The following is a 27,072-nucleotide window of genomic DNA, read 5'->3' on the forward strand; positions in this document are numbered from 1 at the left end:
TATATATTGACTGGTAAATAATGCACTTTTACTCAAAAACTGAGCCCCAGTACTAGGCTTGCAAAATATTTAAAAAATATTAAAAAATAAACCACTAGGGAAAACTTGTATTAAATAAACATTTAACTAAGCTTTCTTTGTAAAATGTTAAGGGAAAAATGCCCACATATTCAAACAGTATTCAAGTTTATGCGATTCCCTTGTTTGTGATGTTACATCACTTGGCAACCACTGTTTTTAAAACGTAAAATAAATCATCAACAAATTCGCCATTCGTGCTAAATATACATAATTTTGTATTTGAACGATTTGTCACAAATACTAAAAGAGCAAGTAGCGAAAGAAACACCATCAGTTTACCTGCAGAAGTGTTTAGAAGTTTGACCTCATGAGTCTTCCACATCCAGTTGTCTCTGCCCAGAACACAACCGAAGATATTCCTCATCCTCCGGGCAGCGACAGCCGCCGCCGTCCCGCTACATAACATCTGTGAGTACATACTTAAGTGCTGTCGTTCACATAAGGGATTAAAAATGTTATTTAATAAATAAACTCAAACGGGCGCTGTCAAGATGCCATTATGCAGCATGTTATGTATTCATGGCCGGAAGATAATAAATGCGGAACGGACGAGTCCGCAGCTAAAGTCAGCCGTGTGTGGATGCGGTTCAGAGGAAAAAAAAAATAAAGGTTCCGCTTTACTGTATTGATTAAGTAAAGTATTAGGGAAATCGGTTTCGAGATGCAGATACAATTTTAGAATCTAAAAAAATTACAGAAAGGGACTGATTTTATTTATTAATTCATGACATATCATTGCTACTATTAGTAGATGTATTATTTGTAAAAAAAAAAAAAAAAAAAAAAAAGTATATTTAAATGGAGGAAAATACCCATTGTTATTTTATAACCTTTTCTCTAATTATTTTGTCTGTATTAAAACAAATTGTAGTGGTCTAGAAAGGCGCTCTAGAAATAACCATTATTTACTTACTTACTTACTAGTATTTATTGTCTTGTTAAAAGAAAAAGAAGTATTTTCTTTAATTTATATATATAAAGTATTATTTATACTGTTTTATTTGTTATTATCTAATATTTGTATTTCATAATGTTAGTCTTATTTATTATTCTAATATATGATGGTATAGTTGTTTTACTATATTTATATATGATTGTTTTTGTTAAATTGTATTGCTTTTAATATGTGTACTGTACGCCCTAATATACTGCATGTATGTACGGAAGAAACTAATAAAATTTCCCCAAAGTGAGAAAAATACAGGTGCATCAACCAATCGATCAATCGATTTTTTTTTTGTTCTTACTCACTTTAAACTTGGAAAATATTTGATCCCAATGATCGAATACTACCATGTTTTTTTATGCCAAATATGAAGTTACAACGTGATTAACTCACTCACTAAAGTCTATTTTCACTTTAACTTTGTAAAACAATAATGTTTGAATTAAAGTCCAAATATACGATTAGAGATTTCTAGGGTGATCAATAAAAAAACAACAGTCAATACACAATATTTAAAATATATTTCTAAACATTTTTATACAATCTTTAAGTTTATTTACCTTTTGGGGATGACGTCACTTCGGTTCGGGCCCCGACCACGTGCGTGTTGTCACGTGACACGGCCAGAGAAAGAAGGCGGGAGCAGTGGAGTAGAGAGGAGGAGTAGTAGAAGAAGAGGAGGAGCAGAAGAAGAGAGGGAGAGGAGGAGGAGGAGGAGGAAGAGGGAAGGAGACAGAGAATTAAATCAGCTCAAATGCGTGCGAGGGCTTCGCAGAAAGAGCGACGAGAATTCCTCCAGCTTTGACGAGACTCGTCTCCGTTTCTTCCGCCGGACCGGACCGGACCGAGCCGGACTATGGAGGATGTTTACTCGTACACGCGCAGTCCTGCCTGGGAGGAGCTGGTCAGTGGCTTTAACAACTTCATTTATGTGTCAAACTGTTGACTTATCATGAATACGATTGAAGTGAAGTGTTCGTCTGTCATGTTCAAAACCCACAACCCTCGTTTGCGCATCTATCCGGTGTATTACAGTAAATATAAATAATCTTTATTTTGGTAAATGATTAATCCAAAGTACTATTTTGAACCATACAAGAGATATATATTCACGTTCTTTTGGTTCATTGTAACAATTTTCAATTGAAACTTTTAAGATTCTTCGCGAATATGTTTGCGTCCCGAGATCCTCCTGAGCCAGAGTGTAGATGCAAACATACACCGAGGAAGACGAGCTCTAGTCCGAGTCTCGGTTACATGACAAACCTCACCCTTTTTTTTTCTTTCTAAAAGCTTGTAATTTGGAGAAAAAAAAATCCCCATAATTGTGAAGCTAAATAAATATACGGTTATTACTTTAGTTACTAATAAATGTTATTACTTACTGCTCTTATTCATTATATTTAATTTACTATTTACTATTTATTTAAATACTTTTTATTTATACATATTTTATTGTTGTGTATTAAATGTTTTATGTATGTATGGTGACCTTGAGTGCCAAGAAAGGCGCTTTTAAATAAAATATATTATTATTATTATTAATTGATGTCAACTAATAGTTGATATTAAACAATATTGTATTTTAAAACCGGTTAAATCCAGTTGATTCCCCATTTTTTAAAAGTCCAGTTATATTGATTTTTCTTTATTATTATTACAATCACATTAAACAGGTTGATTTTAAATGTATTTTTATACAAGTTGTCGTTTTAAAAACGGTTGTAAACAAGCACGTGACGCCAGGATTAAATCCTTTTTTGCTCGGGTGATTTTCTTTCGGGGGTTCACCTCCGTGGATCCGCCGCTAGGGTCTGCCCTGCCCCGGGTGGTGTCTCCCGGTGCTGAGGCGGTCTTGGTCTCCTCGGCTCACCCGACATAATGTAGGGACCTGAGGGTGTTTTTTCACACGAGGACTCGGGGATGACAGCGAGGGGAGCCGCGGGTTCGGAGCCGCCCGGCTGCACTCGTGCGCCGGGGAGGAAGAAGGGAGCGGCGCAGCAACAGTGGAGATCTGACCCCGAGTGCGCGTCTCTTTCTCCGCCACAGGAGCCGGATAAGGGACCGGCGTCCGCGGAGAGGATCCATGTGGTCGGGACCGTTTCCGGATCTGTGGCGGCGCCCGCGGACGAGTCCTCTGACAGCGAGGCGGAGCAGGAGGGACCCCAGAAACTGATCCGGAAAGTGTCCACATCAGGACAGATCAGGACGAAGGTGAGAGAAAACGTTTGCATTTTACATGTTTTTTTGTGTGTGTTCCCTAAAACTGGCTCGTTTCCCCAAGTTATTTTCACGCAAAAAACTCTTGAACTCTTATTTTTAAATGAATACGTTTTATCTGTTTTACTTGCACTGTTAGGTACGTATTTATATTGCATTTTCTAATATTGTGTTTTTACTGTTTTGCTTGTCTGCACTGAAGGGGGGTTATAATTTCGTTATACTGTGTATATTGACAAATATAGGCATTCTATTCTATTCTATTCCTGTTTAGTTCTATCCAACGTGCAACTAAATATATTATAAATTAATGTAAATATATTCAAAACATCAAACTTGATCTCTTCATCTTAAGACGTTTTTATTTGTTCAGGCTTTTCCTTCATTTTCTGGAACTCCTGTTGTGTTATCAGTTTTATCTTGACCTTTAAAGTATATACTTTATTGAATATTTTTTAGATTGTTTAAGCGCTTTGTGACCCTAGTCTGGATGAGCGCTATACAAATAAAAATTACTTACTTACACGTAAAGAATGACTATAGTAATAACTATTAATGACATATGATTATGTTAGGTTGGGTTAGGTAGAACTTTATTGATCCCTCAGGAGGTTTCCTGCGGGAAATTGTTTTTCTTTCCAATTAGCCACAGCAATACAGCAATTATTCATAAAAAATAAATCAAAATAAAATAAGAACAAAGAGAAATAAAGGGAAAGAACAAGATGATACAATCTAAGTCTAAAGATATAGATAAAGAACATAGATCAAAGAAAAATAACAAAGACTAACATAGAACAGAACATCAAGATACTTTTACTCCACTCCTGCCCCCAAACTCAGAATTGTACAATTTAATAGCCCGAGGAATGAATGAGTCCTTGAGTCTATTAGTTTTGCACTTGGGAAGGAGCAACGTATTAGTGGTTATAATTCATTTAATTAGTCGTTTAACCAAAAAAATATTAAATATAAGTAAAGTGGTGAAAAATGAAGTTGTTATTTAAAAAATAAAATAAAATAATTGTGACTATTATGATTGTTAACACCATTTTGTTCACACATGACATGTTTTCCTATAACTCCTTTAAAGTTTTTCTTTTATCTTAAGTTTGTATTTCCATCCTTAAATCCCCCTCATTTTATACTCACCCTTATGTCGACTAATGTTTTGATTATTTTCAGCGTAATGTTCTATTTTTAGAGTTATAGTCAAAAATGTTTGTTCATTTTAATGTAGCGACTGGAGCTCAGTTTTCTTTGTCTTCATCTTCGTCCAAAAAGACAATTAAAAACACCAGAGTACCTCCATACTACTCATGAAAAAACTTAAATAAGTCTATATTTTGAGTCTGTAGCAGAAGATGCAAGTCTCTCAGCTACTGCTTGAGGTCTATCTTCATTGAAACGCATGTTTAGGCTGATAGTCTAGCATCGTCCGGTAAAAACAAACTTAAAAATATAAGCTTGTTTTCATTTTTTTTCTGGGACATTTTCTCATGTCGAGGCTTTAATACAAGATGGATGTTGCAGACGAGTAGTATGGAGGTTTTTTGGATGTTTTTTAAGTGTCTTTTTGGATGAAGATGAAGACAACTGAGCTCCAGTCGCTACATTAAAATGAACAAACATTTTGGTCTATAACTCTAAAAGGGAAAATAATCCCAACCCTTATACGACATCATGAGGGCGAGAAGAAAATGAGTGAATTTAAATAATTAAAAATGTATGCTGAGAACATTAAAGGTTAGTTCACCTTTAATGTTCTCAGCATACATTTTAAATTATTTAGGTGTTTTTCTAGTAAAAAATATATGTAGTCGTAAATAAATATCGAAGATGTATCTGGTAGTTTTACAAAAATAATTCTGGAGTTTGACCACATTACAATATGTATTTTTTTTTCATCAAACAATTACTATAAAGAACATTAACTACTCCAGGTTTACTTTAGTTGTGTTATTACTACCATCACTAACTGTGCAGCACTGGAGTAATGATTAGTGATGCAGCCTCACAACAAAGAAGGTCAGAGGATGGATTTCAAGCTTGAGGCGACTTCTGGTGTGAAAATATGTCTTTTCAGTTCACACATATTAATTATATATATATACGTATATCTATATACATTATACTATTGATCTGCTGCTATCTCTGTGTGAGTCATAGAGGTAAGTAAACAGATGCTTTTCTGACTCTTACCTCCGACACTAGAGCCGTCTTGACCCACTTGTCTTTTTGGCTTTAAACGCGTCCAGCCACACGAAAAGCATCCACTTAATTATTGACAGTTCCACTCCACCTCTTTTACATTATTCAGTGTTGAAGGGCACGCAAGTTCTTGGATGGACCTCAAGTGTACACACGAGTCGGCGGGGTGTGTTTTGTGCGAGGTCGGCTGCACGACACTGATTGCTTTGCTGATGTTTAAGTCGAATACAACTACTTTAAATTGAGAAACTAATCAGAAAATACGTTTGTATGATTATTGAAAAATCCAGATAATTAGCAGATTTAACAAAAATACTCACAAAAAAATAGTTTTACAAGTATAAAAGGAGAAATTATATGATCTACTACTCATTCTGGAATGTTAGAGATGGATTCATCAGAGTTTAATTGACAGTTTGTCAGTAGGACAAAAATTCCAGTTCGCTCTCCTGAACGTCACTCGCGTCCTCATTGCCGTCACATCGGCATAAAGCACTTGTCCCATAATTGCATCGGAGCGCTTAGAATGTTGACATTGCGCTAACAGAGGTCTTAACGTTGCCATCGTGTGGCTCAGTGGGTTCCTCCTGCGTTGGTGTGTGTGTGTGTGTGTGTGTGTGTGTGTGTGTGCAGAGAGTTGCTAATGGATCGGCCTCAGAGTCACTGAGTGTTGTTCCACCAGCTTGTTTGCTTTGCTCCGGACGATGTGTGCATGTGTGTTGATGAACATGCATGTGTACTCTGCCTCATCGCAGTGGTTTCCCTCCAGTGTGTCTCCTGTTCTTTGGTTGCCATTGACAACCACATCTTCCCTGCCTTGTTGGCTGACTTAAGGTCTGTGTTGCCTGCAAGACAAAGCGCTGGGATTAAAAAGTTAGGGTTTTAATTTTTTAATCAGCTGAAATATGTACATACTTGAAGTTGAACTCATCCAAAGATGCGTTAGTTTAATATTAAAATGATTTTATGTATTTATCTGAAACAAACTTTAATCTTACAATTTTGTGTATTTTATTAACATGTAAATATAAACATTAAAAATATATTTATTCAAATCGAAATCAATATCTTAATTGTTGAATTTACAAACTTGTCAGGACTAGATTTAATTAATTAATATTTATTGTCTTTACATATATGCTGGCTAAATATTTTTCCCAAAGTTTTTAATAATTTTGTAAAAAGAATTTCCTTGTCTATAAACACATTTTTATTTTTAAATATTATTATTTAAAACATTTTTACTACAATTAAATATTCATTTCAGAATCGTTTTTTTATTGAATTATTCATTATTTATTTAAATGCAATTTTATGGTAATGTATTTACATTTTTGGTATTTTATTAATCTCTTTGTATTTCACTCTATTTATTTTATTCTAAAGCCACCACAGAAGAATCTTGTGTGGCAATTAAAGCCTATGATCATTTAAATGTAAGTAAGTAAGTAAGTAATATTTATTTATATAGCGCTTTTCGAGACCAGGGTCACAAAGCGCTTAAACAATCAAAACAATACTCAAAAAAGTACATACAAGATAATACTGAGAACAACACGTGTCTCACTTTTTATCGCTATTATTAATTTATTATCTTATTTTCTGTCTTAATTTTAAGATATGACATGGTATTATTTTCATAATTCTCATGTTTTATCCCATTTATTTAATTGTTTTAATATTGTATTAACTTTTTACCTTTGATCGTTATTTTGACTTTTTATTTCTTAATATTCAGAATATGATTGATAATTACATATTTTGTTGTCATTACTTTTAAGAGTTAGATTTCCTTTTTTTTCAACCTGTGGCATGATCTATAATAGAGAAATCAAATTAATTCACACGATTTATCATGATACAAAAATATAAGCTAAGTAACTGTTGAAGCATGAACAGAAGAACCAACAGCTCTCGAAGAACGCTGAGCATCTTCCCATCCTCGCACGTGTCGTTGACGCTCATCATAAAACCTTTTTCGTAAGCATAAACATTTACACTCGTCCCATGTTACGCTGAACTGCTGAGCATCATAAAAACCCGCCTCACTGACAACACGCTCCATCACAAACCGGCGCGTCAGCGATGAAACGCCTCCGTCCGACACCGTCGCCAAATCCGATTGAGATGATTGCATGCAAATTGCCGGCCTCGGGCTCCGGGACTCGACTTTCCTACGGGCATCTTGACACCGTGTAATTACCCCGCTAGGTTGCACAAAGAGATCACAGACAGAGGAATTACCCCTTCCTCACTGCTGTGTTGTAATTTTCCCATCACCATGGTGACGTTTTTCAGCGTGTGGCAGGAGTGGGAGTCGGAGCGATTACAAAAGGAAGGACGATCCACTGAGGTGTTTCTGTATCCAGTGGTCTCTTAAAGGCTTGATTTCGTGGGGTCCTCAAAATGTACAATGTTTCTGTCTTGGAGGATGCACTGTGCATGGTGATACGCATCACGATACGGGGGCAACGGTACAATATATTTTTACATTATATTTAACCATATATTTCATATAATAAATGATATTATATATTTTAGGAACACCAGTTAAATTGAAATTAATTGCAGGAAAAATGTCATTGCATAGGAAACATGCACTTTTGTTACATGCTTATTATCAACTTACTAAATTCAAACATGGATTTATTTATAAAATAAAGTGAATATGTTAATTATTGATATTAATAAATACATAGATTATATATATATAACTAAACTATACTGTTGAATACAGTATCTTTAAAGGTAATATTGCAATATCTAAGTGTAATCATATTTTCTTACGCCCTTCCTATAAATATTCCAGTGTTTAAGATAAGTTAGGGGACATAGACTTGGATGTAAACGAGAATAAAAAAGACATCAAAATCAATCATTTTGATTGGCTCATAATTTGTACTGCTAAAATAGTTTGGCAAATGAAAGAACGAAGTGCTAATACAAGAACAAAATAACGCAAAGAAACGGATAGATTGACATGGAATTACATCATGACTTCACTCCTGCCCCTGAATTCAGAGTTATAAAGTGTAATAGCACGAGGAATGAACGAGTCCCTGAGTCTATTAGTGTTGCATCCGTGGAAGAGCATTCACACACTCCATCTGCGTGTGGAAAATCAAAATTTTGAAACACTAAAAAAAAAGGTTTTTGAAATAATCGTATTGATTTTGGGAGATTTTTGTTGAAACAGTATTTCAACGTGCTGCTTTGGTAAATACTTATCAGTTCAAAAATGTTTTTATGGCTTTTCTTTTAGAGGATAGTCCCGCAAGTTGTTTATAATTATTTAAGGCAAGAACAAAGAATTTTGTGTCTTATTTCATTTTCCCTGATCCATTTTCTGTGTAAAACATGTATAAAAATGAAGTTATTTGGTGTCAAGAGCACCAGTTTGACACTGAAATTGGATGAAATTGAATTTAGACCCTCACGGAATTCTTCAAACTACACCGCTCCAATCTTCAAGAGAGCAACAGATCCAGTTTTCCCGAACTGTACGAGTGTAGTTTGAAGTACTGAAAGTGGAAGTGAGAGGTTGAGTAACCCTGATGATGAATGTTCTATCGACTTATTATTACACTCATTCATGGCGAAACGAAAGTAACCCTAAAAAGTAGAACAACATGTTTTAAAGTAAAAATATATTTCAGTGGTGACTCATTTATTGTTGTCGCAATAAACCGAATCAGCGAAAATACTTCGCATACATGTTCAGGCCTCATAATCCCTCCTTGTACTCGTTATAAACCTTTCCCAATCTGTCATTAACATTTTCCACATTCTCGCAGTTTATACACTTTCAAAAACCTTCATTTTAACATCATAAAGTTCTTAATGATTACTCACCCTATAACATATCTGACAGCTCATCAGATGTCGTTGGTCCACACCCTCCTCTGTAACGTTGCTTTTGTTAGTTTTTATTATATACCATACCGAAGTTTCATTCATTCTAGTTGTTAAGCTGAGTAAGTGTTAATAGTACTTATAAAGAAGTATTATAGTATTAACACATTACTACAGGATGGGCAGGAGAATATGTCAGTGACTCGCGTCTGTCAAAAGTTTGACCGATATTTGAGCACTGTACCACATGACATATGTTTGTGTAAGTAAAACTACAATATATACACGAGACTGTCGATGTCTGAGGGAAAATTAAAGGATTTCAAGTGTGCCTAGTATGAAAAATACAGTAAATGAAGTTCTATGATTGATCCGATACGTCGGCCATAATTTAGTACACATTTTTTCTGATAACTATTTGAAGGGATTTGCCGTAATGGGATTAGGAGGTGTATGAATGGATACCCTCTTGTGGTTATATAGCGCAACTGCATGTTACCGATTACACGACAGTTACCACCCTTGACTTCACGTGTAGTGTAAAAATTGTAAATATTGTCATCCCTAGTTACTTGGATAAAGAAGAATGAGAGAAAAGTGTGGTTGTCGTTGTTAAACCGGGTGAAACAAGAACATTGTGTCTCGGTTTTAGTGTTGGTCGTGGTCTACGAAATAAGGAGCGTTTCGTAGCCTTTTCAGTCTGGATTGCAACGATTTGGATATGCAGTAGTGTTAGAAAATATGGTGAAATAATGTCAATATTATTTCCCACAATACTGCATCAACTCTTTTTGTTCATCATTTATGGGTTGCAAATCATATGTTATGTGTTTCCAAAGTTCTTTTATGCTTTAGAGTTCAATAAAGTGTGTTTAGAATAAAATAATCGGATTTTCTACATTCACGTTTGTTCGTTATTGTGTTGCGATTAATCTTCCTCTAGATGGCAGCAGTCATTAGGTCCTCCTCCGCTGAAGAATCATCGAAATCTCGCAAGATCCCAGCGATGACTGAGGACGAGAGGATACGGTGGACTCCAGCAGCTTTTAAAAGCTTCTTGAAAACAAATGAAAGCAGTTACGACTTCGTCAAGAGTCATGTGGTCTGTAAATACTGCAACACCAGAGTCAAGTACTTGGACAATACTACGAATATATCCTTGTTACTATATATTGTTTCGTCGCCCCTGTATCGCGATACGTATCGTCAAAACACACCCCTTAAGTGCAATACTGCTAGACCCCACGATATGTCGAGGGTCAGAACACCGTCAGGATCTTTCTTAAAAGTAACTCAATCCCCTCTGTGATCACAAACATGACGTGTTATTTCCAGCAAGTGTCGCCTCCTCTCTTGCGTCGACGTTCTCATAAAACAATTAACCTAATTGTTTCGAAGGAAGGAAAGTCAAGCTTTTTTTTTTTTTATTTTAATCAGATTAATTAACTGCGCCAGGGCCTCAAAGGGACTGATAATTGGTTTAGGACTCTCTGGACGCTCGGAGCCGAGCGATGGAGAGAAGGGAGGCGGGGGGGGAAAAAGTGTTAGAAAAAGGTGTGGGTCATAGATGGGTGAGTAATATGTTTAGCTCCATGTCTGCGTGTCGTCAGAGGCAGGATGCAGGCTCAGCTTCAGGGAAGTCTTTCCCCTGCTCTTGTCCACCACAGCTGCTGGATTCATTCGTCCTTTGTCTATTGTATGAACTGGTCAGTGTGTGTGTGTGTGTGTGTGTGTGTCCGTGTCAGTGGGCGGACGCTGCCCGGTGCTCAGGTTACTCATGGTTCTCCAGCACAGTGTTCATGTCTCACCATTTAGCAGGAAAAAACGGGGCCGAGCTGAGAGTCAGGACTATTTATAGATCACTTCTGGCCTACTTGGCAACAGGAAGGAGACCCAAGACAAGGAAAGGAACTATGGAGGCCAAGGAGGGACTTTAAAAAACAAAAACAGAACTTCCAACTGGAGCAAAGTTTTTTTTTTGTTGCCGCCGTTGCGGGGGAAGAAAAATAAAGTTTGACTCTGCCGAGTGCCAAGAGCGTCAAAGGGAGGTGGAGGGATTGTAGGTGGACATAATCACTAGAATTAAGGTCAAAGGCTTTTCTTGTTTTGCGCTGCTACTGTGGGTGGAAAACCACGCAGCTAATTATATCAATACTGTTCTTGTTTCGAGGGAAATTACGAAAAAAAAGGCAGACTTTATTTTAGATGCTTTTTTCTTGTTGAAAAAAACTTCCTGAACAACGCTTTTGGAATATTTTTCTGCTGTGTTCTGCAAACAAACATTGCGACAGTAGAACGGTGAATACTAATTTTAAATTATTATCTGTACTACTATCTGTAGTCTTCTTTAAATGCAACATTTTAAACAAAACTTGCATTTGTTGTGACGTAAAATTCTCCATCTTTGGGTCACGTTCTTTATTGAAAAAAAAAGTTTCATAAGTTCAATAATTATTTTGTTATTTATAACTTTTAAATTACAATTACATTTTTCATTCATTGTCTACCGCTTTATTCCTTACTTGGGTTGACTGGAGTCTATCCCAGTATCATAGGGCGATAGGCAGGGGACACCCTGGACAGGATGCTAGTCTGTCTCAGGACACACAAAGACAGACAACCATTCACACACACACTCATACCTATGGACAATTTCCCAAAGTTATCAATCAACCTCAGTATGTTTTTGGACTGCGGGAGGAAACCGCAGTTCCCGGAGTAAACCAACACAACACGTGGGGGGACCTACAAACTCCACACAGAAAGGTTGGCTCGGCCTTGAATTGAACCAGCAACCTTCTTGCTGTGAGGCGACCACTCTAACCACCTACAATTAAATTGTATTCAAGAAAAATATTATTTTGTTACTTAAATTAGTATTACTGTTAACATGTAGCATAATTTAAAACAGAACTAATTACTTTTTAAATTTAAGATTTAAACTGGCAAAAAAACAACTCAAATAACAATTTAGATTTAAGTCTGGCGAAATTTGCTAACCCTTTATTTTATTGCTCAAATCACTAAAACGTTTGAGAATATCTTTCAGGTTAACTACAATATTGTGGACTGTTGGTTCACTACATAAAGCTTTTTTTTCAATTTTATCTCAAAATGATGCTTTTATTTTGAATAAATAAAGAAACACCAACATAATAGAAGTGAATAAAAGTTGTAATTCGCTCTCGTAAGAAGGACTTGTTCAGTTGCAGGCATGTGGGAACCAGATAAGACCTTATACGGTTGTCAGTACGGAGGTATTTCACCTCAATCCTTCCCGGGACTTTGCTGGACATCGATACTCATGGAACGCTCAGATCACGGTTACATATGTCGACAGCTGCTTCCGCTTGTTTTCTCCGCATTTTCCTGTCTTTCTCAAAATCTCAAAATGCTGCCAAAATCACTGCAACTTCAAAATATAGTTTTGTGAGCTCCGGGCCTACAACTTAGTAGCATTGGTATAATGACGGAAAAATAAAGTTTTCAATTTTCACCCTTGTAGTTAATAATGACGGGCGATAATTAATCAACTGTAAAAGATAATTATTTATTCTTGTTTCAATTTGATTTGGAACATAAAAGAAAATTAAACCACAAACAATTAAAACATATGTAACATAAAATGTCATTCACTTACTTTTTTTTAACCCGGAGTTGTCACTGGTTCAAGGTGCTTCCAAAAATACATATGCAGTGGTGGAAGTCGTTCACTTTAACCAATAACAACACAAGGGATACCTCAAACACATTTGTTTCCGTGCCTTCGGGTCACCTTGACCCTGAGGCAACACTATTGATTAAAAAGTAAAGCGAATGCTACATAATAGTAACCTAGTAGTTATATTGCAGAAATATACATTAAAAACAGTTTTAATGAATGCGGTAAAGCCTGGGGGGGATGATTCAGGTTTACATCTGGTTCCATGAATCTTTTGAAGTATTTGACTCTCTTTAGTTGGAGGAACAAGCTTCCTTCTGAGACTGTTACTCCTTTACATATTGAGTAATGTTGTCAAATGCTACTGCAAACCTGCTGTTTGATTGAATTAAATGATATTTCAAATGCTAAAAAAGATGTATCAGATAATACAAAATAGATGAAATAAATTCAAAGGGCAATAATAGTGAGTAAAAAAAGTTAGATTAAGCTGCTTGGAGGGGGTTTGCGCTCCCTCTGAATCCCTTTCTAGTTTAAAAGATTCCTGGTCAGTTGTCGTCATAACAAGTTGTTCCCGAAGCTCCGTGTACTGTCCGGTGGTTCATCATGTCCCGTTATGGTTTTGTGTACTCGTCTCTTCCTGCAGTGTGACACGGCCTGCGTGTGTGTGTGTATGTTGTGTGGAAAGTGTGTATGTGCTCGCTGTGTTTAAGTTGACACAGCTGGTGGGCAGGCGTTTGTAATCCCTCTCATAAAGAAAGACCTTCCTCTGCTAAAAATAGCCTCGTGTGTGTCTGTTTGTGTTTTTGCTTGCCCAGTCTTGCTTCCCTCGCAGTAAATTTGTGTTTTATCTTTTCCACGTGGGCATTTTGTGTGTGTGTGTGTGTGTGTGTGTGGTTATAATGACCACGATGGTGTGGTGAGATTAAACTTTGCACACAAAAGCGCTTTAAGAGACAGGAAGACCTCAAGTTCCATTCTGCTTCAATTTAAACTTAATTTCTGTGGTGAGCATGATGTTGGGTTCACTTCTTTTATATCAGTGTGTTTGATTTTTATAATTTCTCTCAGAGACGTAGAAACATTTTGCCACATTTGTTTCCGCCTCACTGCAGCCTAGTGTAATACTACGACATTAAAAGTGGTCATTTTACGTGAAAAATAGCCTTAGGTTGCAAAGTTACCGAAATGAAAAGTCATAATACTACGACTTTTTAAGGTCACAGTTTTACCATAACTTGTGAATACTATGACTTTTAAAGTTGGAATGTTGCAAAATGTAAAGTCATAGAAGTCTTACTTTAAACGTTAAAAGGCAACTTATGTGAAAACCCAACTTTCCTGACTCACATGTTGAAGTCTTTCTCTCCAAGATGCAGTAAGTCCCTCATCATGGACATGTTTTCAACTTATTACTTTATAAAGTTCTCCCCCGTCTGAAATCTGGGCGAACGAGAGGTTACGAGAGCGGAGTCCATTATGACGTAATAATGGCTTCACTCCTCCTCCAGCCAGCTGTGATCACACCCCGATTTGTTAATACAACAATTCCCTTGGAGGTGAAGACTTCCAGGATTGATGACATGCGGTGACAAACCTTGATGTCTGACCGATCACAGCAGAGTGGGTGTGGTTATGATAAACAAGATTTAATCACCAGAAAAACAAAGTGTTTTCAGCGGGCAGGGCTTGAGATCATTTTCTAATGTCAATATTTCAATGAAAAGAGAGTTTTGTACAAACAGACACTGATGATACAATAGTAGTTCAAGATCTATTTAAGACTTACTTAAATCAACACATTAGTTGACGTTAAAGAGATTAAATGTGGTAATACTGTGACTTTTAAAGGGAATTTAAGAGTCATAATATTACTACATACCAGGGTAAAAGTCGTAATGTTACTAAATAAAGAGGCAGAAAACTGCAACTTAAAAAACAAAAAAAACGAAGTTACTTTGTAAAGGTAAGCATTGTAGCATTTAGCAGCTTACAAGTAACAACAAGCATTAAGAGTTAAAAAGTGATGTACGAAACAGACTGTGACGAGTTCTAATCTTTTTTAATACATATCAATTAATAAAAGGCAACTTTTAAGTCTCTATCACGATCACCACTTTCAAAGTTGTTATATTTAATCTATTAAATTCATAGTATTACGACCCTTTAATTTGGTTTTGTGGCCCTTACACTGCATCAAACTAATACACCAGTGTGACACTGAACCTCAGCTCACCAACAGCCCAACAATAAACACCAGAGTTGATGATGACACCAGAAAACAATATGTTTCTTTGTTTTTCAGACCAGTATCAAGGAGGGACTGCTGCTGAAACAGACCAGCTCTTTCCAGAGGTGGAAGAAACGCTACTTCAAGTTAAGAGGACGAACGCTCTACTACGCCAAAGATGCAAAGGTAAGAGGTTTTTTTTTACCGTATAAATAGAAATGTCTTTGTTTTTTTTCTGTACATGAGCCGTGGACGAAGATACAAATATGTTGTAGGAACGATGATGACGCTGATGACTTTGATATCTTCTTGCCTCTAACCCTCCCCGGTCACATGCACATCAGACTGGCAGCGCTCTGTCGCGCTGGCAGCAGAGGGCGCTGCGCAGGGCGTCCAGGAGTCGCGCCTGCTGGCGGCTTCTGTCCATGTGCTGGACCGGCGCTCGCCGCTCGCCGCCACCTCTGGGTGCCAGCGGATCTGAGGAGGGCCTAGTGAGAATCCGGGTCAGCGCCGTCCAGGCGGGGGCGAGATCACAAGACCATCCTGTCCTTCCCTGCTGTCCGTGTTAAGACGCTGCGTTCACGTCTCACGCTGATCCACACAGAACCTCCGGCTACTAGATTTAAGTGCGTTTGGCTCAAAAATAAATGAATATTAAGTCATTTAAATCCATTATAACTAGTAATAAATAAACAAAAATATGTAAATTAATCTAAACCAAAAATTGCTATCAGTAAGAAATTTAAAAATGTCCTCTTAAAATAAGTACATAAATAAAATATTATTAAAATATAAATGTAATCATTGATCTTGTTTATTTCCTAAAATAAATAGACACTTTTTTTTTTTAAACACATTAATCGTTTATTTTTGTTAATAATTTGCCTAGTTGAAATATAAAGCTTTTGAAATAAAGAAGTAAATAAATCTAATAAATGTTAATATTATGGAAAAGCATATGTATAAAAAAAAATCTTTATACATTTAGGAAAAAATGTAAGTTAGTAAGTAACGGTTATTTGTAAAGTGCCTTAATAGACCAGGGTCACAAAGCGCTTTAACAAACAAAAACAATATAAAGTTAAAATATATACTTTAAAAGGCAGAGACACATAAGACAAACACAGGAAAAGTCTGCATGAATAAAAATGTCTTAAGATGATTCTTGAAGGAGTCAGTAGATCATCAAACACAGAGATCGTTCCAAAGCTTAACAGCCTGGAAGGATTTCTCTCCTCTGGTTCTGAACCGTGTTCAGGAACCATCAGTAGATTCTGATCCACAGACCTCAGAGCCAGAGCTGGGGTGTAAGGCTGGATCAGATCAGTGATGGAAGGTCTGACCATGAATAGATGTGAAAGTAAGAACCAGAATTTTAAAATTGATCCTGAAAGAAACTGGCAGCCAGTGAAGAGTTTTAAGGATCGGAGAAATGTGAGTTCTTCTACTAGAGCGGGTCAGGATTGTTTTGTATTAACTGCAGCCGAGACAGCTCTGTCTTAAGACAAAATCCATTAATATTTTCTTATGATTTACAAAATAAGGTTCCAGAAATGGTAATTTGATTAAAAAAGACCTATTAAAATTAATTGTAAATGTATAAATTAATTATAATAATAGTAGGAACTAGGGTCTAAAAAAACATTATAACTGATTTTTATATTTAACTTTCAGCCATAATAATCAATCAACATGTTAAGGGATGAGCAAAACAATCAATTCTAACTATTATAAATTGGATTTTAACCTTTAGAGATAAATAAATAAATAAAAAATGTTTTCACTGATTGAGTCCAAAATGTTTCTTGTAGAATAACATTTTTTTGCTAGTTATATTTAAAATATATATATACTAGCATCTCTGGAAGTTATCAGCTCGGGGAAGAATGTAGGATCACTGTGTGACATGAATGTAGTTTGTTATACAGATCATTAAAAAAGCAGATCAGGCAGCAACAAATGTCACGATGACATCTCTTGATTACACACAAAATATTTGTGTATATTTATTGTTGCCTGTTCCTGCTTTTTAAGTGATATAGAGTTGAGTCTAAGAGCTATAAGGAGTGTATATGACAAGAGATAAGTAGTGGTGTTTATTGGTAAGAATCTGGTACAATACGATACAGGCAGATACGATAAGATATATAGTGATACTGTAGTAACAAGGATATATTTGTAGTATTGTCCAGTACTTGAGTCTGGTGTTGTAGAATTTACAGACCACTTGGCGAAGTCGTAACTGCTTTCATTTGTTTTGAAAACATGTCCAAACATCAGCTTTAAAAGCTGCTGAGTCGACTATATCCTCTCGTCCTCAGTACCCATCTGCAGACGATAGAAAAAGGCTGCTGCCATCTAGCAGCCGGAAGTTTAATTGCAACACAAAAATGAATAAACACTGTGAATATTTTCATGTTAATTGTCAATGACAAAAAACATTTGAACTATTTCATTTTAATTGAACTGTTAACCATTAAAAACTATGGTTAAAAAACTTAAATATGATTAGAAGTCAATCGATACAGTACTGTGAAGTATCGATACAGTACTGTGAAGTATCGATACAGTACTGTCAAGTATAGATACAGTACTGTCAAGTATCGATACAGGACTGTCAAGTATAGATACAGTACTGTCAAGTATAGATACAGTACTGTCAAGTATCGATACAGGACTGTCAAGTATAGATACAGTACTGTCAAGTATCGATACAGTACTGTCAAGTATCGATACAGGACTGTCAAGTATCGATACAGTACTGTCAAGTATAGATACAGTACTGTCAAGTATCGATACAGGACTGTCAAGTATAGATACAGTACTGTCAAGTATCGATACAGTACTGTCAAGTATCGATACAGGACTGTCAAGTATCGATACAGTACTGTCAAGTATAGATACAGTACTGTCAAGTATCGATACAGGACTGTCAAGTATAGATACAGTACTGTCAAGTATCGATACAGTACTGTCAAGTATAAATACAGTACTGTCAAGTATCGATACAGGACTGTCAAGTATAGATACAGTACTGTCAAGTATCGATACAGTACTGTCAAATATCGATACAGGACTGTCAAGTATAGATACAGTACTGTCAAGTATCGATACAGTACTGTCAAGTATCGATACAGTACTGTCAAGTATAGATACAGTACTGTCAAGTATCGATACAGGACTGTCAAGTATCGATACAGTACTGTCAAGTATAGATACAGTACTGTCAAGTATCGATACAGGACTGTCAAGTATCGATACAGTACTGTCAAGTATAGATACAGTACTGTCAAGTATCGATACAGTACTGTCAAGTATCGATACAGTACTGTCAAGTATAGATACAGTACTGTCAAGTATCGATATTTTCGAACACTACTGACTCATTTGAGTTGTGTATTCATTCACTACAGTTGCAAAAAGTAGCTTCAATCCATCGTTTTTTTGCTCGACCTCGGCTCAAGTTCTCGTCAATTCTTTAAATCGGGTTCAAGAACGAGAAAAAAAAAAACCTTGTCACTAAAAATCCCTCTGTGGCGTCTTCGACTCGCAGTCGTTGACCTACACCGTGGATTTCTTCTTTGGACGCTTGTGTCCTTCGCTCAGTGTCAGCTTTCATTACAGCTTCTCTCCACACAGTGGGATCTGGCTTCTTCCACACAAACAAGTGTGTGTACGAGCGCGAGAGTGTGTGGGCGTTTAGCAGAAACACACATATGATGCAACCACACTGCAGCCAAGATAGCCAGTGTGTGTGTGTGTGTGTGTGTGTGTGTGTGTGTGTGTGTGTGTGTGAGGATAGGGAGGTTTACGTTGCCAGGCACACTGAGTCTGTTGTTGGACAGACCTCACACACGTCCTCGACACCCACACACACACATTAGAAATCGGACACACACACACACACACACGTCAGTAGGCGACCAAACCCTCTTTCCACGCACACACAAACATCTTCTCTGTTATGGTGTCGTGTTGCCGTGTGTGGAGTCGTTCGTCTCCACGTCTGCCGCCTTCACCGGTGGACGAAGGCTCAGGTCTTGTTGGCAGAACAATGAGATCGGAGTGTTACTCACACGCATGTTGTTGAAGGAGAACAAGAGGAACAAGGAGGGAAAGTCGTTCGTTTTTGGATATATTGTTTCGTGGTGAAGCTCATTTCCTGCAAGATGTAGAGGGAGAATAAGCAGTAATTAATAGCTATTTACGATTTATTTTATTGATCTATTTTCACAACGTAAACTGCTAGTTAAATACGATCTTTAGATCAGTCAAAATGTGACAGAAAGAGAGTTTTTGACTCATTTTCACTAGTTTACAGGTTTATTTTTGTGTAAACTTGACTAAAACAAGTGTCAAGAGTCGCAAATATAATCTTTTTTTTTAAACAAGACTCATTTCACTAGTTCACAGGTTTATTTTTGAGTAAAATTGAGTAAAACAAGTGTCAAGAGTAGCAAATATAATCTTTTTTTTTAAATAAGACTCATTTTCACTAGTATACAGGTTTATTTTTGAGTAAACTTTACTAAAACAAGTGTCAAGAGTCACAAATAATCATTTTTTTAAAAACAAGACTCATTTTCACTAGTTTACAGTTTTATTTTTGAGTAAACTTGACTAAAACAGGTGTCAAGAGTCACAAATATAATCCTTTTTTTTAAACAAGACTCATTTTCACTATTTAATTGTTTATTTTTGAGTAAAATTGACTGAAACAAGAGTCACAAATATAATCTTTTTTTTCTTAAAACACCTGTCAAACAGTAATAATCAATACAGAAATGATATAGTTTACTTTTAATTCATGTTCGACCCAGTAGTAAATGCTTCAAGGACTGCTACCGGTCCCCCCCGGACCAGGATATGGGGGGCCACTGATCTAGAGGTTTGCGTGAGGGGCTGGACCACAGATTGTGGGTCAGTCACTAAGTTTACAATCAAGAAAATCACATTATTTCGCAGCAGGGGGAGTTAGGAAAGAATGCAATTAGAAGATGAATTAGTAAATGTTGCTTTGGTCATGAAAATTAAATAAATTATACAAAAGATAATAATTTAAGTCTCGACTACGGAGGCCCAGACATGACATGGTTAAAAAAAAAAAAAAAGAATTTGTGGCCATGAATTAAGTCAATTTATTTTAAAGCATTTCACAACAAAATGATCAGCCATTAATGTACTTTATCTCTTCAACAACATTATGGTCTGGAATAGTTTAAATATTCAAATTTTTACCAAAAATAAACTCTTTTATTCAAACACATCGTAACAATACTAAAGGTATTACATTCTTTGAATAACCTGATGTAAATTATGTTAGAATATAAATCATGTCTAAAGCAAGAGAAAAAAAACGAGAGTTGTCGTTTTCTTTAAGGGTTATTTATTCCTCAAAATAATGTCTCTCACTGTGGCTTATTCCAAAATGTTTAAATACCTGAACAAGTTTTCTACTGTAGTTGCATCACAGTGACATTTAAAATATAAACATGTAATTTACGATTGACATATTAAAGAATTTTGATGAATTTGTCGCCACAAATACATTTTCTTTGGATCATGTCATGTCTGGAGCAGCTGCACTTGACTCAAATATGTTGGGAGAACATTGCGACACTACTTTGCACCATAAAACTACATTTGCCGCCGACATATTTCTAGTGTATTTGCATGTATATTGACAACTGTGTATACTAAGTGTGTATAAAATATTTTAGGAGTAAGAAAATAAGGCCTGCTGCTGTTTATTCATTAAGTTTGTGTCGCTGAAAACAATCTGCTTTGATCACGGCTGTGATAAGTCATCATCACATTTACCTTAAGTTTAAGCTCTTCTTAAAAGAATATTCTATCTTTATTCATTCTTGTATTTCTCTTCTTCTTCTTCAGTCCCTCATCTTCGACGAGGTGGACTTGTCCGACGCTAGTGTGGCCGAGTCCAGTACCAAGAATGTCAACAACAGCTTCACAGTGAGTTCGTACTTTTTTCAATGAATCCTACGATATGATGGTAGTTTTGCTGAAATATTTATGTGTTTTGAACATTCAACAGTGTTATTCTGTCAGTATTATTTTGGGGCTAAATTGCTTATGATAGATTTTGGAAAATACAAGTTTCTGCTCAGCTTTTCAGTCTGGTCAGTTCCATTATGAGTATCTGTACATATCTAAGACCTCAGGGGTATAAAAACTAATGCTAACAAAATTAAAAGTCCTTTAAAATCTTCTAAAACAAAAACAATGAAGAGAAAAAAAATAACACTTTTTAACGTTTGTTTTGTATTGATCTAAAATATAGTCAAGGTGTGTTTCAATGTTAGTTAATAGCATCATAAATAATGTTGTTAGGGACAAATCTTTACTCTCCAGAGCCATTTCAGAAAAAAATAAATGTAAAAAAAGTTAGCAGAAGAAACTTAAACTTAACTTAAACAGCAAACTTTTCATTCAAAAAGATGAATCAATATAAACCCTTTTGTTTTCGGGCCTTTGGGTCACGTTGACCCTGACATAACACATGTGTTTGTGGTATCCCTTGTGTTGTCTCAGGGTCAAGGTGACCCGAAGACCCGAAAACAAATGCGTTTGTGGTATTCCTTGTGTTGTCTCAGCGTCAAGGTGACCCGAAGGCCCAGAAACAAATGTGTTTGTGGTATCCTTTGTGATGTCTCTGGGTCAAGGTGAACGACCTCCTCCGATGCACATGAATTTATCGAAGTAAGGGTCGTTTACCTTGACCTAAAGACAACACAAGGGATTCCACAAACACTTTAGTTTTCGGGCCGCCGGGTCACCGTGACCCTGAGATAACACAAGGGATAATTCAATGTTTATTATTAGTTTACATTTTTTTATATTTCTCTTTAAATGTAACCTAGTTCTGTTTCGATCCCAGTTCTATTCAAAACATTCTCTTTCAATTCCTTCAATATCTCTTTTAACTAGTTTTTATCTCAAACACTGACATTATCAAAGGTCAAGATTTCAACATGTACATCGTTTTATTGGTGTTTAAAGATGAAAAATACTATTATCTAATAGTCGTATACGTTTCCCAGCAAATATTTGTTCTCACTTCCTGCAGGAGTGAAGCTATGAATGGCTCGTGGTAAAAAAAGAAGGGAGGAGGGAAGGAGAGTATTATGTGGATGAAAAGAGTGAAAGAGCTTGTAAGGTCCTCTCTATAAATGTCTTTGCTGTGTGCGAGTGTAGCTATAAAAAGAAGGAAGACGAGGAGAACAGTGCCTGGCGGAGAGTCGAGGCTATTTTTAGCGACGCCTTCAAACGCTCGACTGAGCTCAGGGACGGCCTTACGTCTGCAATATTCATAGATAGAAGTTATTGTGACAGCAGCACGTGTGTGAGCACGAGGCTTGTGTTGGTTCATCAGACATGGATGTTATTGTTTTTACTGATGGTTACGACCTTGATTGACCCCTGTGTGTTTACGCTTTATTTATTTATTTTCTGAACACTTAATTATACAAATACACATTTTTTGATTACATTTTTGTCGTTATTTTTTCCCCTCATATAATGTTTTTGTCTATTTAAAATCACTACAAATATTTTTAATACTGCCCTTAATTTTGTTATTTTATCATATTAGAAACTTTCTTTTACACTATTAAACATGAATTATTATATTTTATTTTTACTTACGTTCACCTATAAATTACTTCTTTTAACATATAAATAATTATTAAAAATTAATTAATTAATTAAAAATAATTTAACTTTTTCTTTAAACATTTTCTTTCACACTTTTAAACATGAATTATTATATTTTATTTTCACTTACTTTTCAGCTCTAAATTACATCTTTTAACGTAGTATAATAATTATTAAAAAATAATTAAAGGTAATTTACCTTTTTCTTGAATTTTACACATTTTCTCTCTTCACACTATTGAACATCAAATATTATATTTAATTTTTCACTTACTTTTCAGCTCTAAATTACATAATAATTAGCGTAATTAAATGAATTGTATTTTTTTTAAATATATAAAGTATTCAAAACACACACTATTTTTTGTGTATCCCTTTTTTCCTCTTAGAAAGAAATTGAATAATAATTTCTCCCTCATAAACCTTATCTTTATTGATAATAGCTTTTCTCGGCCATATAACTTTGACCCTTTAATGATTTTGATATTTTATCATTTTTAATTAAAAAAACATTTCTGCAGCTAGGATACTTTATTATTTTATTCAGTTTTTTTATTTTATCTTAATAATAAATACTGGACGTTACATTTTTTCCAATAATAATTTATTTACTACATCAGAATAGTTTAAGATTCCTTGTGTAGTGTTTTATCGTTTCCTCTCGTTGCCAATTGTTCGCACGTATCGCTGACATGACGACGTAAAAGAAAAAGTGATCATGAGTCAAAAGAAGTGTTCGCTCATAAAATAGTTATGCAGCACTTAAGCAAGGTTTGAGCAAATGGACACGAAGTCAATGATTCATGGAAGAAATGACCGCTGAGGGAGAACCCACAACCGGGGAGGAGGCGGTCGGAGGAAATCCTGGAGTGATGCTGCATCATCCTTGACGTCGAGAGGAGAGAGAGGAGAGAGAGAGAGGGAGAGAGAGAGGGAGAGAGAGGGAGAAGGAGAGACGGATGGATGTTGCATAGAAGAGAAAGGGATGAAGACGGGATTGAGCGACGAGAAGCTCAGCGACGTCAGACCAGAAGGTAACCAGGCAGTTTTTTGTCACATGATCACGTGCATGAAGGAGTCACAGTCGGAGGGAGAAGCTGCTGCTGCTGCAGGTGCTTCACCTCAGAGACTCGTAGAGGACGAACAAACATGCGTCGGTTTCATCTCCATGTCATTAGCGTTCATGAACACGGGCCAAAACATTACGACCGCCGTCTAAACGCGTGGATCTACGCTCTCGTTTCGGTGTTTCTCGTCCTCGTCGTGATATCGTCTCAAGTTCGTTGCTACGGATTATGGGTCGGCGTGAGTTTTTTTGATGTTTCCTTCCGTGTTTGTGCTTCACGTGCATTTTCCACGTGCACCAGCACAGGAGTGGTGTTGAAGAAAAACTCAGTTTCAAGAACTATCTCACACACACACATCTCAACACATCCACAGATATATCGCAATTACATTTATTATTTTTGTATTTATTGCAAGATCAAATCTACTAAAATTATCGCTGCTTAAAGAAGTTTTCCAAAGAATTATACCTGATCGGATACTTAAAATATATAGAATTACGTTTTTTATTACTTAAAATATATAGAATTATGTTTTTTATTTTTGTATTTATTGTAAGATAAAATCTAATCGAAGTTTTCCAAAGACTTTATACCTGATCGGATACTTAAAATATATATAATTACTATACACGTCAAATATTATTTTTGTCATCTAATATTTATTCAACCAAATGTACATTTAATGTTACTTTTGCTGGCAGGAAAAATAACTCAAAATAGCATTAACCAATAAAATAGATTTAACAAAAAATATACCCTAAAAAAAAAGACCATATATGGGCATTATATGTCTTAGGTATTCTCGAAAATACCTACGATTTAAAATTAAAAAAATAATCCAAGTGTGTCTGCTATAAAAGAAAACCCTTAAAAGGTTAAGATGAAGAAAAAAAAAATGGAACATACCATAATATTTTGGCTGTGTTCCAGGTTTTTGAAGAATTTGTCTCAAGACTTAACTATGAGCTAGTAAAAATGTAGCGGTGTCGGCAAATATAAGTTGATTTACTGACTTTGTTGCGTTAAATGATCTTCTTGCCAGACATATGCGCTCACTGAGTGCTTTTCTACTTTCATTTCAGGTTCACACTTAAGTCAATATTTTCCTCATGTCTTATTTCTTATGCTCAATGTCCATTTCCAGTAGATGACAAAGCTAATGTCGAGCTAATGCTAATAAACGAGTCGTCCTGATGGAATCGTTCGTCAGTTCTTTCTTCGTCTGCTCCTGTGATATCAGTCGCAGCACAACGACACTGTAGCACCAGTGCATGTGAGCGCATGTGAGCGCACGCTCTGCCCACAAACAACCACGAGTAAAAAAATAAAAAAGTCAAAAGCGACGCAGGATCTGCTCCTCCTTCTCTGACGAGACTCACTGCAGCTTATAGGATTGTCTCGGGTTATTAACGTCCACTTTAAGTCCCGGAATCTGGAGGAGATTCTTCGCACTTCGCTGCCTCGCATTCAAGTGGTGGCATTCCAACAGGAGATGACTCTAATGTTGTATAGATACGGTCGGACACTGCATCTGTCCTGGGTATTCCTCCTAAAACCCAATGATAAAGCTCGCCTTCATCTATAAAAGACGTGTTTCAGCTTCTCTCACTGGTGCTACTGGGGGCTTTTTGGGCTCAAAATCGCCGCCATGAACTGCTGGACTAAGCCTGATTTTTTTTCGTCTTTTGTGGCCGAAATTGTTCATGTTTGAATAGGCTAATTTTAGTCTCATTCTGAGGAACGGTTTAAAGGGAAGTAGAGTTCCTAATCTCTCATTTTAATCAAGTGACATACTTTTAAAAATGGCAAAGTTTTTGACCTTCTTTTAGCTTGTAGCAGCTTCCGCGTCATTTTTCGGAATCTGGCGCAATCGGCCTAAAAAAGACGCTAGCACAACTTAAGTCCATGCAAGCATGTTAAAGGGACAATTAAATGGCAACTGCATTTTTAATTTTAAATCTTTTCGCAGTTTTGTATCTTATTAAAACCTCCAGGCAGCTAGTTTTTAGCTTTACTCAATGGGTGGCAGTAGTGCTCTGGAATACACTCACTCAACACAAACACACACACACACACACACACACAATAGGCGAGAGATAGAAAGCGGCACAGCCTGTCGACTCATGTGAAAGATTCTTCAAAATGATTTCGGATCCAGATGGTTCCCATACACGTTATTAACTTTGTCCTGAAGATCCAAATCAATTCTGCAGGTCGTCCTCGCGCAGCTACGCTAGCAAGTTTAGCGAGAGATTTTATTTGAACAGATGAAGTTGCTCGGTCTTGGTTTGTAATGTTTACACTCTTGAAGGTCAGGATCCCACTCGAGGGATGCCTCCAGCTTTTTTCAGAAACAGCTCTTCCTGTTTCCAATGGCAACTGACCTTATCACTCCTCTGTCGCAGAGACACACCAGGAGAATGTCTGCTCTTCGACTGTGTTTCACAGAGAATCAATTTAGCGATGTGCATGCCATCACACACACACACACACACACACACACACACACACACGCACACACACACACACACAGACACACACTTCATCCTGCAGGAACCTTGTATTGTGGAGGGAAACACTGGACCGTCAGCAGGTTTGCAGGTTACACAGTGAAAACATTGTAAAGTGCTGATTGGTTAAGAGTCGAACCTGCGGCGCAAACACACAACGCAGCTGAACAAACTCACATAGTCTAATTCCACAGCCGTCGTCTCCACTTACGTGAGAGAAGAAGAACGATAACTCAATTAGCTTCCCTTGAATGGAGGGCAACAAGAGGACAAACACTTTTGCAGACAAAACAAAACACAGACGAGGTCTCGTGATGAATTCATGGACCAGAGAACGTTTGCCGAGACTAAAAACAAATGATGCTTATTTTGAGATCAGGTGTGTGTGTGTGTGTGTGTGTGTGTGTGTGTGTGTGTGTGTGTGTGTGAGTTTGAAATATTGATCAATAATTCTTATTTCTTGTTTTAAAATGTGAAGTATCATATTGGTGTATGCACTAAGTATTTTTCTTCTACCAATAGTTGTAATACTTTTAATAGTTTTACTTTGTGTATTTACCATTAATTTACTTTTTCTAAACATTTAATTATGTATATGATGTATTTTTGTTCTTTTCGAT

General features: G+C 36.4%; 2 protein-coding genes across 4 annotated transcripts in view; one reads left to right on the top strand and one right to left on the bottom strand.

Moving 5' to 3' along the window:
- Nucleotides 1–589, bottom strand: part of vwa8 (von Willebrand factor A domain containing 8) — a 55,276-nt gene extending 54,687 nt beyond the window's left edge. The window contains exon 1 of the mRNA XM_087803980.1: nucleotides 361–589. Coding sequence (XP_087660106.1) covers nucleotides 361–499 — 139 coding nt within the window. The 5' untranslated portion in view covers nucleotides 500–589. The remainder of the gene's footprint in view (nucleotides 1–360) is intronic.
- Nucleotides 590–1,770: 1,181 nt separating this feature from the next.
- dgkh (diacylglycerol kinase, eta) overlaps nucleotides 1,771–27,072 on the top strand; it is a 59,718-nt gene continuing 34,416 nt past the window's right edge. For 2 of the 3 annotated variants that reach the window (XM_087803985.1, XM_087803986.1), the window contains exons 1-4: nucleotides 1,771–1,931; nucleotides 3,077–3,241; nucleotides 15,277–15,387; nucleotides 21,094–21,174. In XM_087803985.1, the coding sequence (XP_087660111.1) occupies nucleotides 1,884–1,931; nucleotides 3,077–3,241; nucleotides 15,277–15,387; nucleotides 21,094–21,174 (405 nt within the window). In that variant the 5' untranslated portion in view covers nucleotides 1,771–1,883. Of the gene's footprint in view, nucleotides 1,932–3,076; nucleotides 3,242–15,276; nucleotides 15,388–15,545; nucleotides 15,705–21,093; nucleotides 21,175–27,072 lie in introns of all 3 variants that reach the window. The other variant, XM_087803984.1, reaches the window with a different exon arrangement.

Source organism: Callionymus lyra, chromosome 12 (assembly GCF_982586985.1).
Source record: "Callionymus lyra chromosome 12, fCalLyr1.hap1.1, whole genome shotgun sequence".
Taxonomy (NCBI): Eukaryota; Metazoa; Chordata; class Actinopteri; order Syngnathiformes; family Callionymidae; genus Callionymus; species Callionymus lyra.